The 15,026-nt window shown below is 41.3% G+C and overlaps 1 protein-coding gene across 1 annotated transcript in view; it reads right to left on the bottom strand.

The window, feature by feature from the left end:
• The window catches only part of ABCA12 (ATP binding cassette subfamily A member 12), an 86,887-nt gene that overhangs the window by 28,405 nt on the left and 43,456 nt on the right, over positions 1-15,026 (bottom strand). Inside the window, exons 21-32 of the mRNA XM_074910168.1 lie at positions 14,481-14,571; positions 12,954-13,133; positions 11,158-11,473; positions 8,392-8,506; positions 6,764-7,093; positions 5,929-5,998; positions 5,693-5,827; positions 4,834-4,989; positions 3,893-4,070; positions 2,152-2,370; positions 1,305-1,501; positions 743-903 (exon numbers count right to left, since the gene is read on the bottom strand). Of these exons, the coding sequence (XP_074766269.1) occupies positions 743-903; positions 1,305-1,501; positions 2,152-2,370; positions 3,893-4,070; positions 4,834-4,989; positions 5,693-5,827; positions 5,929-5,998; positions 6,764-7,093; positions 8,392-8,506; positions 11,158-11,473; positions 12,954-13,133; positions 14,481-14,571 (2,148 nt within the window). The remainder of the gene's footprint in view (positions 1-742; positions 904-1,304; positions 1,502-2,151; positions 2,371-3,892; positions 4,071-4,833; positions 4,990-5,692; positions 5,828-5,928; positions 5,999-6,763; positions 7,094-8,391; positions 8,507-11,157; positions 11,474-12,953; positions 13,134-14,480; positions 14,572-15,026) is intronic.

Raw genomic sequence — 15,026 nt, 5'->3', positions numbered from 1 at the left:
TACAGCCTTAAGTGCCGGCATCCCTGAAAAAGCCTTGATGGCCCCACTCGGACAAAGCTGCTGAGAGCTCTAGCTCAGCTCGACATGGGCTCACAAACAGGAGAATCTCTGCCTCTGCCCCCATCAGTGCCTGCTGTGGTGACTGTGCTAACAGGACACCAGCAGGGAAAGGAGAATAGAAAAGACTGCATCATGCACCTGGATGGAGGAAGCTAAAGTCCAGACCTCTGCCTTGTCTATTAGAGCTGCAGGGCTCTGTGTAGAGGGGCTGAAGCTAAGACTCCTGTGTTTTGGGGAACTCCCCATATAGTCTGTCTTTCCTTTCCTCAGGAAACTTATTTATAAAAAAGCATGTGAATTCCAGCATGGGACAGGCAGAGCAAGCCAGAGAACAGAGTGGACTGTACCCCAGGTATCTCACTGGTTGAAGCATATGAAAAACTGATCTTACTGGCAGCCCAAGGAAACAGTCCAGCATATTCTTGAACCTGTGTGGCCAAACCCAAGGCTTTCAACCCAAAAGGCATCCCACGTTCACCCAGGCATAAACTGGTTGTATAAAGAAGTTATTTCATGAAAGTGAAATTATACTGGAACAACCATTCCACTGCATATATCTAAGACTGAGATGAACCTTCTGCAGCATGCTTCATATCTGACGTGTCTCCTTCCTTCCGGTCATACGACTGATTCAGTTTCCCACCCAAGATGCGGAAAATTTAGGACCAGCTCAGGCACAAACCTTCTTTTTAGTGAGTGTCAGGTGGTATCCATCACCAAAAGTTTCCTTGAGGTAGAATGGAGAACCACAACATTTGAGCCCTCCATGCTCTAGGAAGGCGATTCGGTCACTCAGAACTTCTGCTTCATCCAAGTGGTGTGTTGAGAGAATGATGGTTCTGCCTGGAAAACACAAAGCTGCTGTAAGCCACCACAGAATAAACACACATGTTTACATGAGACAGGTGAAAGCTATGCTGAATGAGGGGACACAGAACATCAGTTGAAAAATGGACTGTGGTTTTTTGTAATTATTAGTGAAATTGGATAAAAGGCAACATTAGAGACAAGCTGGAAGTTACTGTATTGTAAATCGTGCCTTACGGTAAAGTTACTTTTCAAATGACACTGTGAATTTACAGAAACCAACCAGGATGCACCCAGGGGGCCTCCAAAATCCCAGTCTCCCACAATTCATTCTCTGTGGTCTCCAAAACCCACAGTTCAAAGTCACCGATACCATACTTGCAAAAGTGACAAGAATCACCTTTGCCACTGGGCAGAATCTCATCTCATCGTAGTACCTTTTTTATTCTTGGAGATGATTTCCCAAATACTTCTCCGAGAGCATGGATCCACCCCTGTGGTTGGTTCATCTAGTATCACCACCCTTGATCCACCCAGGAGAGCAATAGCTATTGATAACTTCCTCTTCATGCCCCCGGACAGGGAGCCAGCTAGCTTGTGACGATGGCTGTACAGTCCAGTCTCCTTCAAAGTCCTTGAAAACAAAGAAAAACCAACCCCCAAATGTTGTCCTTCAGGCATCTTTTAAAAGCAGGGGATCTGAAAATATCCAAAAAACCCATAACTGCAAATGAAAAACTGCTCAGGTATGGACTGCTCTACTGAATGGTTACAGTGCAGGGAGATGATTCACCCTGTAGCTCAGTCACTGGGATTTTAATTTAAAACATTTTTTAGGATGCTTTCACAGTTTCCATCTGACGAGTCAAGGTTAAAGGCTCAACCTCGTCAACTGAGGACACCAAGATCCAAACTCCCTGGGATGTTCTGGCTGCTTCACTTCTCCGCAGAACCAATAAAGCAGACATCATCTTTCTGACTGGTTGATTAAATCTCTTTCTGGGGCAAATTGTAAAGCAGCAAAGACTAGACCCTTACACCTATAATTTCATCTCCAAAGAACTGCCACAGAAGCTTGTAAACCCCCTGGAGAAGAGACCTTGTTTTCTTACAGCCATAGACATCTATATATTCCTCTAGTCAGACCAAGGAATTATTTGAACTCTACGCTGGGTCTGCAACAGTCCTCAAAACCATTCATTTGAGCTTTGCAGTGGCAATGGTACTACTACAGAATAATTTAGACAGCCTGCTCTCCCTTCTTCAACCCTGCTATTTTTATACCTCTTCACTTCTTGGTAGAGCTCCTGTTTACTCCAGTGAGGGACTTTGATGTACCCATAGAGCAGCAGGTGTTCCTTTGTGGTGAGGTAGTTAAAAAGCACGTTGTGCTGCATACACACACCCATGTTCTTCCTGATAACTTCCTGGTCAGTCCTGATGTCCTTGCCATACACAAAGATAGTACCTGATGATGTAGGGAACAACCCGGTCAAAATAGATCTGAAAGGGAAAAATAAATAGAAAAGCAAGTTAGAAAAAGGAGAAAGCCATAGGTAATTTTTTCACATGGTCCTGTACCTATCAGCACTTTCAAAGTTTCCTTACATCACTATCACACTTCTTCCAGCCAGAGACTATGACCATGCTTTGGCAGAGTGGTGGTCAATTAACATCAAAGGACATCCTTGTACCCCCCTGTGGGAACGCAAATGCAAGTCCCAAGCTCACACACTGAACTCTGGTTCCTTTTCACCTTTACTTCTATCGTCTTCAGCCTTCCTCTCCCTAAGTCAGACTATTGCATATTCTATACATCAGTACACATGAATACCCTTGACTTCCAATTTAATCACTAGGAATTCATACAATGCAGTTATTCTTCATTCTTTGAGGTTTGTCTGCACTATCCAGACAGCCTCGTATTGTTTACCACAACAGAGATTGAAAACCACATTTTCATCTTACTAACCACATCAGAGCATGGAAATCTTGTTTCACTGCCATTATTAAGAAGAAATGGGAGAGGACTTCCCAAAGACACCTCACAGTGGGCAGCACTTTCATCTAGTTCAAGCAAATAATTACCTACCTAGCAATACCCAACAGACCCGAGTCAAACACCCTCTGCTCAGAATAACTACTTGCACATTATAGGTCATTGTTGGCTCTGCCCAGCAGGGACTAAAGGGAGAAGATGCATCTCAGACTGCCCTTCACCTTCCCAGAGCTTCTCTTTCTCCTGGGACTTTTAACCATCATTAAAAAGGAAAGAAGTAACCTGTAACCTTACTCGGGATTTGAAGCCTGAGCTAAGTTTCAAGAATCTACTTTTCTGCACTTCACCTTTGTCTACACTTTGCAAACAGGATACGAGATGAATTGATAATAAGCTGAGATGAAGCACACATCTGTCTTACTGGTTTTGGATCTTCTGAGGCTTCTATTTATCAGTTTAATGTTGCTTTCAGAATGATGCACATATATATCAGTGGAGAAATCAAGTTCTACAGGTCTGTTTTAGTGCTGTTATCTAACAACTCAAATAATAATTTATAAATGGCAAGGTTGGAAGGACTGAAAGGCCAGTGTATTAACCCACTGCCATTCCAGCCCAACCAACACATGCGTTTGTACAGCTGAAGTATACCTTTATTAAGCTTTCTTGCTAATATCCCTTCTGCTTTGGTGTGTGCACAAGCTACCCACAGCTTTCAGAACAATCTAACCCCAGGCACCAAAGTGTCATGGAACAAAACGCTAGAACAGTTGCTGTGCAGTGTATTACAGGTATCCTACCACATTAAAAAGCATGCTCCTAAGCAGAAAAGAACCTTTAATTCTAATAGATGAAGGGACTACTGAGGTCATCCATGAGCAAGACAAAACTACAAGAGAGATTTGGCCTAATAAAGTATCTTATTCAGTCTCCCAACACTGCACAGTCCCACTTGCTCTCTCATTCACCCAACCATACCCCACAGTATAAAAAAAAAATTTAAAAGTGGCTTTAAAGGATACACACATGGTCGTGGTTTTCCCAGCTCCATTGTGTCCCAGCAGGGAAGTGATATTCCCTTCATAGAAGTTGAGGCTAAGGTTGTCCACTGCAGCTTTGGATCCATAAACCTTTGTTATACCATGGAGGGAGACTCCCAAGGTGAGATCAGTGGGCTCTGGTTCCAGGTGAGGCGGGGGGGCACCTTTGACACCAAAGAGAAGGGTCATTTACTGCACTGCAGTGTTTGTGCTACTTTTTTCACCTGAGAGATGAGCAAGGCTTTAACAAACAAAATACAGCAAATGTGGGTGCCTTTCAGCTAGGAATGTAGGGAATATTTCACAGAATCTGTACAATTTTGAGCTCCCTGGCATTTCTCCTTTTTACTTCTGCAGCTTCTAATAACTCCTGACAATAAGCATTTATCACTTTTGAAAAGGTCTCATATTTAGATGTTTTAGAGCACCTAACTTAATTTACACTAAGCAAGCACAGAAAATTAGAGGACATATAGCAAAACTACTGAGTTATCTTCAGTTAGGTAGAATCAGCAAGCTTTTATGTGTGATCTCATAGTATTTTACAGGCTAAATATTTAAAGAGAGGAACAAAGAAACACATATCCCTTTTGATAAGTGGAAACCTCTCTATGCACAAACAAAAGTGTATATTCCTACACAGAGCATTGCAGAGCGAGATATACACATCTAAGATAAATGCCCAACTACAACACACACAAACATGTATGTGAATATCAGTACTAGATTTCCACACCAAATAGGAAGAACAAGTATAATTTAAATGCCAAATCTCCATTCAGGCAAGTAACAGCTTCCAGTTTTTCTTGTGCTACAAAATAAGGATCAATACAGAAATGTGCTTTCTGAGTGTGGTGCCCCTTTACAAATTTGGCTTCGTTTATCTAAGACATGTTAGTATCGCTACCCCATCTAGCATTCACATACATATCTTATTGTTGAGGGTGGCTTCTTTCCTTAACATCAGTTTAGTGAAAAGAAGGCCTCTTCGTTTCTCATTCCAGAAGGGGAGGTAACTGTTGTATTCAACCCAGTAAGATGGAAGCAAGGGGAAATACCAGGGAGCAGCCATGCCATATCTACCTGCAAGGAGAAGAGGAATCTTGTTCAGGTATCCATTTCTGAAGAAATATCATTATTGGGGTGCACTCAAAACAGCGAAAATAAACTCCACAGAGATCTCTCCCCTCTTGATGTGCTCACCTACTACTGATACTTGCTAGAGAATCTGCCCACTGACACAATAGGAAGCATTTGCTAATTTGTTATTCTGAGTAACTTTATAGCTGGAGGGCAGGAGTACTTTACATTTTCAACTGGGTAGATTTCTGTATGCCAGTGGACTGCTTCATTAGGTGGGAAAGAAAAGCAAAAGACAAATGTACTGGCTCTTGCCTAAGGCATGAATTACTTTTTGAAATCAAATGATATAAGTAACAAAACACAAAATCACTCAACTGACAAATGCAGGCTAACATGCTCTGTTCTCATTTTCACTGAGCAGACCACAAACACATCCTCCCATGTCCTTGGCTTCAGCTTCTTCAGGAGACCCACCTACCCATGTGATAAGCAGAGGAATCCTAATTCTCCCTTTCTCTGCCCTGTCTCAGTTTCATTAATAGTTTCAGTCATCTACAAAGTCATGCTCTCTTTGATCTAGAAACAGAGGTATTCTGTGTGTGCAGGCTGTCTTACTGCCTGAACCACGGAATCAGTCAGTGTTGTATTTGTTGTTTTCCAAAAGAGACAGTACAGTGCCAGCCTCAATGCTTTTTATCCTTACCTGGGAAAACATTCCTTATATACCATCCCAGGATGAAGTAAACGAAAGAATCTATCAGAATGAGCCAGCACATCCAGCCAAAGGAAGTGTTGTCTCCAATCATTGGGGACTTATACATGTTGTCCCACTGCAGACCTGCAGAAAGGAATTTAGAAATACAAACAGAATCCATACTAGTTAATGAAATGTCACAACCACGGCAGCTCAAAGCCTAGTTTTGTCTACAATAAACATACCTATGCCCTGTGCCTCGTATCGAGCGATGTATTGACTTGCATAACTGAATGCAGTTGGAGACAACAGACTCTGTGGAATAAACAAAATTGAAAACAAAGAATTTATGAATTAGTCTCAAAGATAAATCAAGTCAGTCAACCATCAGGTACCTCATTGGCTTGGTCCAGTAGCCAGAAAAATCAGTGGGTTTCTTTTTCCATCAGTCATGCAGAGCACTGGCTCAGGCTTATGACAGGTAACACTTCTGGTGATGGGCTGCAATGTCTTCTTAGAGTCTGCCTGCCTTTTGCTTCCAATTTCATCTCTCATATGGGGCTTTATTTCAGGCTTTTGAAATACAGACTTAATTCGGGAACTTAACACCTACCTATTTCCACCCTTGATAAGAAACAAGGCTTTATATTTATTTCCATGGCTAGGAATCCAAGATACATGAAACTAAAGGATGAGCAGAGGCAGTCCTCCTTCACAGCCCTGTTACCTGAACTCCTCACTGAGACAGCCTCATTTTTCACAGTGCTTTTGCTTTGCAGTTCGAAAGGGCACAGTGCATAGGTCAAGCTACTCTGATTCAGCTGGCAGGTAGAAACTCACTAAAATTCCACATGTATTGCTTTCAGTCATGGGACACAACTAATTCCAGGTCTCCCTCAAACAGGCCGTGGCCAACTCTCCTGTCATGCTGTCGTACCTGTCAACACCCACTGATGGAATTTAGAAAGGCACCCAACTCATGTATATTTGTGACACGAGCTATAATAAGAGGTGACGTTTATTGAAGGTGAGTGTCTGCTTCCACACCCATGGTTCCTGTCATTGAAAAGCAGAACTTACCAGTAGGCTCTTCACAGAGAAGCTCAAATGATTCTCAATGACAAGCAAAACGATGAAGGGGAAGAAGGTGAGGATGTACACGAGACTGCCCACCAAGGCTGCTATGTTGGTGTTGTTGAAGAAAACACTGATGAAGTAGCTCATAGCTATGATTGACAGGCTGTAGTCCATAAGGTACAGGAACAGGAGCACTGTGTTTGTTTTGGGAAGAATGTCACCCACTTTTAGAACAACGATGAGGAAGGTGACAGTAATTAGAAGGAAGATGGCGCACTCTATGAACCAGGCGATGAAATGGCTGCTGGCATTAACACCCATCATTTTCATGTACTACAGAGAGAAAGGTGAAAAAAGGAATCATAAGTGACAAACGTTTATTAAGATATCTTGCTGCTGATTGAACTGTTTCTTTTTTCAGTTTCTACACAGTTTCTTTCATACTTTGGCATACTGCATGTTGATAACCAGGGAGAAACCATGCACTCACATTTCTGGAATGCCTAGGTTTGCAAAGCAGTCTATTGCAAAAGAACAGCACAGACAGGATCTACAAGTATAAATTGTCACAGCCCACAAGCTCCAAAGCAACTTCTGGCTTTAGATTTGTAACTTTTCTAAAGCATTTTGGTTATTTTTTAAAATAATGCTAGTTGATCCAGTGGCTTGAGTGTAAAAGCTCTTAAGTATCTTTGAAACTAAACCATTTCTCACACAACACCAAGACAACAAATAATAGCTAAATAACCATGGTTATAAGGAAGCAATATTGATTTATATTAGCTGATGATTGAGTCCACAAGACTTGTATAAAACTATAAATTTGTATTGGTAAATCCAAAAGAAACTATAGGTGCTGGTGTCGTGTAGATTATTACACACAGGATCTTAGACAGTGAAACTGGGTTCCCTAAACTAGAGTAAGGGGCTGTCAGCTGGCCACTACGGTTCACTCATTTTTGATCTCACCACAGTTCACAGAATGCCCTTCCTTGGAAATGTTTTTGGTGAATCAGGATTTGTTTCCATGGTATTGGATAAAAAACAAATCTGCCCAAGCTTTTGTTGCTTGCTGAAGCTTAGTTTTACAAAAGTTCTTTGCTGCTCATCTCTGTTGACGGTGTTCACACTGAAAACCTGAGTTAATTTAATAAATTCCCTATGTCTCAATGTCATTTCTTTTCCAATAGGCAACCTGAATGAAGAACTTCATTTCAGAGGAGCTGATGTAATATGTAGCACCTTCTGAAATATGAAGTGTAATAACTTCAAGGATAGGAAATAAGTCACTTTTCATGTCTTTGTCCCCAATAGGTATGACTCAAAGACAATTTTTAGAGAGCTTTAAATCTTCAGAAAACTTGTAATTTTGTGAGGTCCCCATGTTTCCAGCGTTCAGAACTGCAAAGCAATATTCTCACCACTTGAAGGGCAAATGCCCTGCATTTCTATGGTTTTGAGCTTGGTTACAATGTCAGAATTCAAACACCGCAGGTCAAACAATAGGTATTTGGAATATTATTTTCCTTAATGCTTGTTTTGCTCCATTTAATATTGCATAGGAGACATACTACACACTAATAAGGAAAATCTGTTTATAATTTTGCACGCCCCAGAAAGTTTAACCGTACCTCATAAAGCCTCAGATCTTTCTCTTGAACAAGTGTTTTAACAAAATCAGCTATAAACAGCACCCAGGCAGCCATCAGAGCAAATGGAAGAGAGTAGGTCACACTGGTTAAGAACCTGTAAAAGGCAAATGCAGGCTTTAGCTGAATACGAAATGTTCTTGGGATTAAGGCTTTATACAGAGTGTATTTTTCAGAATAATACTTTGGCACAGAGAAAAGACATGCTTATATTTCAAAATGTGGAGTATAATTAATAATTACAAAAAAGGCTATTTTGCCATTGCACTGGATTTTCTATTCAGGAAACTCCTGACTGTTCAAATCTCTTTTTTTTCTTTTTTTTCTTTTTTCTTTTTTTTTAAATTACAGAGGGATTTCCAGATGCATTCTGGAAGTTTTGCTCAGCAGCACCATTGGCAGGAGCAGGAACCACCATGGGCAGTGGCACCTTCTTGCTCTCTGATGGGGTGCATCCTACTCTGAAACATCACAGCAGTCAGCTGTAATTCCCAGTTCTGTTAATAGATATAATGGCCAAATTTTGGTATTGGGCCATATTTCCCTGGTGCCAGAGTTTGGCTATAGGTGCTTTCAGAGTGTCTGTCCTATTACCCTGTGGGACAGGTATTGCAGATCCAAGTCTACAATGTGGGCTTCACAAATCTTGGCTCCTCACTTTAGTTAAAACCTTCTTCCTGTACCAAACGTGCATAGAGAAAAGACAACAGTGGCCAACAGTAAATTTCTTCTTTTCTGTTGGAAAACAAGTTTTTAAAGTAGGAGATTCACTTCATCGTATCTAACAAGGCTTATGCTTTCCTTCCTCATTTCTAAACCTGGCTTAAAAAATAGTCAGTGTTATTCCTGGGAAAAGTTTAATGTACAATACAGTAAGAAATTAATGTGGTTAAATTTGTTCTTAATTTATTTTATGTGTAAAGCTGAAAATTTCTCATAAACCAGTGCTTTCAGGAAATGCTTCCATACAAATGAAGCCGTATTTATAAAGAACACAGAAAAGGCATTTCAGTAGCTCTACTAGTTCTTTGTTCTTTGGTTTTTTTGCTACCACCTTGTGCATGATCTGCCACCTATTAAAAATTCAGTGTTTCCCAACACCTTCTGTGTACTGTTTTATATATATATATATATATATATACACATATTCCCTTCCTTTCCCTACAGGTTGGTAACTATGAGATAACAATTGATAAGCAGCTATTTTATGATGACTTCTACTGGATGCAAATCCAAAGCCTTTAGGTATTTTAATAATTGAGCAAACTCCAGTCCTGCTGAACCTGGGGTGAGGAGGGAAACCCGAAGGCAAGCAGTTTTCTCAGCTGCCCGAGAACAAGAAGAGGAGCAGATAGCAGTGTAGTAAATGCCTCTAGCAGCCAGTTAATCGTTGCACAAAACTATCTGACAGCAATAACCCACGTATTTGCTGCAAGAAGTTGACACTTGGTTTGAATGCTTACCGCGTGCGGACTTTCAGGCACTCTGCATGATGTTACCTTGAGAAGACATTAGAGGTCCCCAGTTGTCTTAAGTGACAGGCTGACACAGAAGATTAATGGGTCTGCTATAGGTCCTATAGCTATAGTTCCCAGATAGTATTTTAGCTCATGCAGTAGACACACAGCCTTTTCAATAGGAAGAGCTCCTAGGTCTAGTCTGTACTTTTGGTCTAAGGGAGACTCTCATGTCAGGGTGGAGTGACCACCCAACCCACCAGTACTAGTTGCTGAGCATCCGTCAGTGCTTTGATGGACACTGAAATCCCTTCCCTGTGTGTTTTCCACTCAGTTTGGCTACCAGCTGTGGTCAGGGTAATAATTCTGAGGAAGTATCATGTTGCCAGCTTTCCAACACAAACCAAAATTGCCTTGCCAGAGGGGCAGGTCCTCAGCTGTGAGAGATTCGCTTCTCTTTACTGCATTTGGCAGAGATGCAGTTTATACTAGCTGCAGATCTGGCTCAAGATGAGTGGAAAGGAAGATGATCCAAAACTTTTTGATCTGCTTCGCCATTCAAAACTTATTCTGGTCCACACACAGTTCACTCTGCACTGCTCTGTGTTACAGGCTGTTAAACCTAGCAACTCAGTGCATCAAAAGCTCTGCTGTCCTCCCTCATTATTGCAGAGAGGAATGGTACAATTTCATCTTCCCTCTTATCCTTAAAGCATCTGAGAGGCACCTGTATTGAGAACTATTCACTATACACTGAACATTAGCTAGAATCACTGGAAGGAGTAACAAATACCACAGCTGGATAGCAATCTCTAGGAACAAAGCTCATAAACCTAAAGACTCCTTTTTTTTTCCACCAATAAATAAATGTTCTAAGTTCTGCTGCACTGTCTGCATGTATACACCTGCAGAACAAGCCAATACTCATATTTAACCCAAGTCCTGTCAACCCCAGCCTCAGTTCCACCATGTGTAGTAAAACAGAGACAGCAAATTTTACCTGCTGTAACATCTATAGTTACCATGACGATTCAGGTACATACAGAGCACTGAAAACAAAAGATTAGGCAAACTAAACATAGACCATTTATGCTAAAGCAAAATTCCATCTTTTGTTCAGACCCTTGGAAAAAAAAAAAACCAAACCAAACAAACCAAACCAAACGCAAAATTAAATTATTTCTATGCCATGTGAACATGGTACTAAGGAGACCAGCACAGCTGGTGAACTCCACCAGTCAGACAAGATGAGCTTACACAAAGCATGAAGAGAAAAGCCACACAAACTTACATATCCTTATTATAGCAGGGGTAAGGCATGGCCTGGACTTGAACAGCTATTTCCTCTGGATTCTTGCCAGTCTGTAACTCAATAATGGCTCTTTCAATGCTATCCTGGATATAAATAAATGCTCGGCTGTAAATCTGGCTCTGCGAGGTGGAATTGTGGGGGCCCACTGTCCAGATGCGCTCCCTTATTCTGTTGGTGGTTTGAGTGATCCTGCTGCTCATTCGGATGGTGTAGTTGAGCACAGGAGGGAGGGCCAAGTCCTCATAAACTGAGTGTCCAGGGCTGCTACGGCTTGAAGGCAGCTTGAAAATGATACCTTGGAAAAGAAAGGGAAAAGACTTTCCTTCAGAGTCAACAGCACAGAAGCACTACACAGATACGTAGGACGTCCTCATTTTTATAAGCCTTTTCTACATTACAATCCATCATTTCATTTCTTTGCTGCACAAATAATGCTCAGATGGGTAGGCTGCTTATTGAGGGTCTAGAAGTGGAAACTATATATCACTGCAGCAACTCATACTTTCAAATGTGACCAACAATTCTGGGTGTGAAATACCCCCTAGAGCTTTTAAATATTTTCCCAGTGAGCATTCAAAAACCAAAGGCTCTCAAAATAACCAGCTGTATTTGGAAGAATCTTGCTGTTAACATGGACTGTCAGGTATCTGTTAGGTATGTCACTCAGCACACACACCTCTCATGAATGTGCCCAAAAGTACTCTATCAATAGAGCTCATATAGTGATACCGTAACATAAAAACCTCAGGAATGCAGTGTTGAAAATTGTTCATGACCTATACACATATTTTTGTGCCCCTACAAATTCCTGCAAAGCTGATATGTCTAAGAATATAAAAGCTTTGCAAGTTTCTTTTAGGAAGTGCCATGCTGTAGATACAGTTTGTCAGACAGGACTTTTTTTCCTTTAAAGTGTCTGTTTGAGTAGAGGCAATATCACAGGTTTCTCTCTCCAGGATATTTTTCCTGATTATTCCATATATCAAGCATACAATGGAATGGAGGACAAACATGGAAGAAAACTGCTTTTATAGGAACAGACAAATATTGTCAAGGTCTGAAGTTCCAAGAAAAGAAAAAGTTTCTATCTGTACCTCAATTATGAGGTATAAAACCAAACAGGTCACAGGACTTATAAGTAAATCCTAATTGAGAAGATACTGGGTATTCTTTAAAAACTAAGACACATTTGTATTACTCAAATTAATATAAATTCCTATTCTCTACTCCTCCTGCCCCTCTTTGTGGTGTGATCTGAAGCTGCAGTCCGATCCCACAGATGTGAAAAGTGTGACTGAGAAGACCCAATATGATATTGCAGTGTTTGACTGGAACATATCTAGATATTTATGACCTTTGGACTTGATGATCTTAAAGATCTTTTCCAACCTAAACGATTCTACAATATCTTTACTGAGAAAGCAACTTTTCCCATGGGGGTTTGAAAGAAGGCAGCCATCAGGAAGATCTCCTAAGGGCACCAAAATTTCATTCAAACAGAGAATTAACTAAGAGAAAACACCAGCTGACCAAAGGCTTTCTATACAGACAGCGGAGGTGTAAGAGAAGAGGAGGTATAAAAAGGAGAGTGTGAAACACTGCCATAAGGAGGTCTCAGTGTGCAGGTCCCACACACACTGGCTCAAAATTGATTGCTATGTGAAAGGAGCTGTGACCATAACAGTTGCTGGTGGAAAGACAAACTTCTTATGTTGGACCTCCAGCCTGTACCAGGCTAACTTTAATTTACAGGGGTATTCAAGACTGTCACATACTTGCAAAAAGCTCGTTCTTCAGAAAGAGCTCTTTAGCCACCATTTCCATTTCCTCTAAGTTTCTGACTGCCTGAATGCGATTAAATGAGACACAGGAGGACACATTTACAGCCAGGGTAGCTAACGTATTCAGCTGATCGACAAGGTCAGTGTTGTTCTGCAGTTCCAGCCGAATATCATCTGAAAAAAAAAAACAAAACCAAAACCCAAACCCACACCAGTAGCATCATTACACATAGCAAAAAATCTATCACATAATTCCGCTCTTTACATTAACAATGACACCAGAAAGGAAGAAAAAAACCCATCATACTAAACATTAAGTGTAAAATACATTTCTGCACTTAACAGTGCAATGAAGACATGTTGTTGACCCAATTTTTATGTTAATCATTTGTAATATGCTCGTGAGCTTGCCTTTGGGAGGATGCCAGCAATGGGATGTGACAGCCATCCCAAATCAGGAGTTGTGACTAACCTGCTGAGGGTTAGACTCATATATGATGTCGCCATTCATTCCACATCTTAGGGGTTTTGATGTAATCAGCTCATCTGTGGAGCTGCTTTGTCTCAGGGGAGAATGTGCTTTATTCAAGCACATAAAGGAAAAGTTATGTCTGTTGTGCTGATGTGTGTACTAAACCTGATAATGCAGTTTAATAAAGACACTGCTGTTTCCTGGCTGTTTTAAAAGGTGACTGCACAATGCAGTGTAACTAATGTGGAACAGCTGCTGCAGGCATGAGGATTTTATGGGGAGTTAAGACAGGAGATGCTACTCATGAAATAACACAGGGGTCATCAGAAACAGTATGTAAATATTCTTCTGACTGCAACAGACTACAGCCACTCTTGGTTTATGCTGAATTTTCCTGGCATAACCCAGATTTATGTTGACATGTATGGCCACTCATTGAAAAAGTGGGTAAGGACAATAAGACCAGCTAAGAAAGGACTGTGATCACCGTGCACTAACAGGGGATGTATCCACCACTGCTGTTAGCTGACGATTCCCACAGTGCAGATCAGCAACTCTCACCTTGAAGGAACAGGCAAGATCACCAGAGAACAACAAATTCCAGCAGAGCAACTCCTGTAATGATGCCTCTGGCTTCATCAGCCTGGGTACCTTTATCTGATCCTTTGTTTATCTGCTCTGTAGAACTTTGAAGTTGAACCCTGATGTGATACAAGTGAGCTCTCCACATTTCACAGCAGAGTCCCAGGTAGCTTCATTTGAAGTCATAATTATGGCTAAACAGTGTCCTCCAGTGGCCACACTCAGCTGCAGTGATTCCCATCCTACTGTCCCTTCAACACTCATGAGAAACACCTCTTCGTATGAGCCCTTTGCTTCCTAAGAGTCTTTTCCCGTAGACCAAAAGACTTTTGAATCACAGCTGAGATTGCCCTGCACTAAAGCATCCAATACCGTCCAGAGAAGAGCAGTACCAGTACAGTTTGGTGACTCAGGAGCTCCCAAGTCTGAAGTACAAATAGGAGGGCAGCAAATATGGAGCAACTTACCCAGTTCATTTATTTGACTCAGCAGTTCAGCTGCATCCAAATCCACCATCAGCTTGATAAAAACCTGCACAAAGGGATTCTGAAGGGTGTTCTATCAGCAAGCAAAAGAAAAAAAACACATCAGTTTGACCAGAAGTCTCTTGAGCTTATTCAGTGTATTTCTAAAATATAACAGACCAGCTGCCTTCACTAAGTGCTTGTACAACCCCCTCCTACTCCTTTCCTGACCTTCTGTATTTCACTCTGTGTATCAGGATGGGGAAATGATAGCAAAGAAAATGTCATACAGAGGCCTGTGAATCCAAGCCAGTGTTTCCTGGTGTCAACAGAAGATGGCTGTTGAGTCTCCGCCAGGCACTGGAGTCCCATGGAAACATTGTGGATAATCTTTGTTATTCTAAAAGTGTAGTACATTTCATTTGTGTCTGTTTTACATCCTGTGAACACAGCTAGAACACAATGGGTAGGGGACCAAAATTTAGCTTGGAGACCAGCAGACAGATTTTTGTTTGGCTGAATAGTTCATTATTCCACCAATGTCAGCAG

The sequence above is a fragment of the Athene noctua genome, chromosome 7 (assembly GCF_965140245.1).
Source record: "Athene noctua chromosome 7, bAthNoc1.hap1.1, whole genome shotgun sequence".
In the NCBI taxonomy this organism is placed as follows: Eukaryota; Metazoa; Chordata; class Aves; order Strigiformes; family Strigidae; genus Athene; species Athene noctua.
This window is presented reverse-complemented; position numbering and strand designations above follow the sequence as displayed.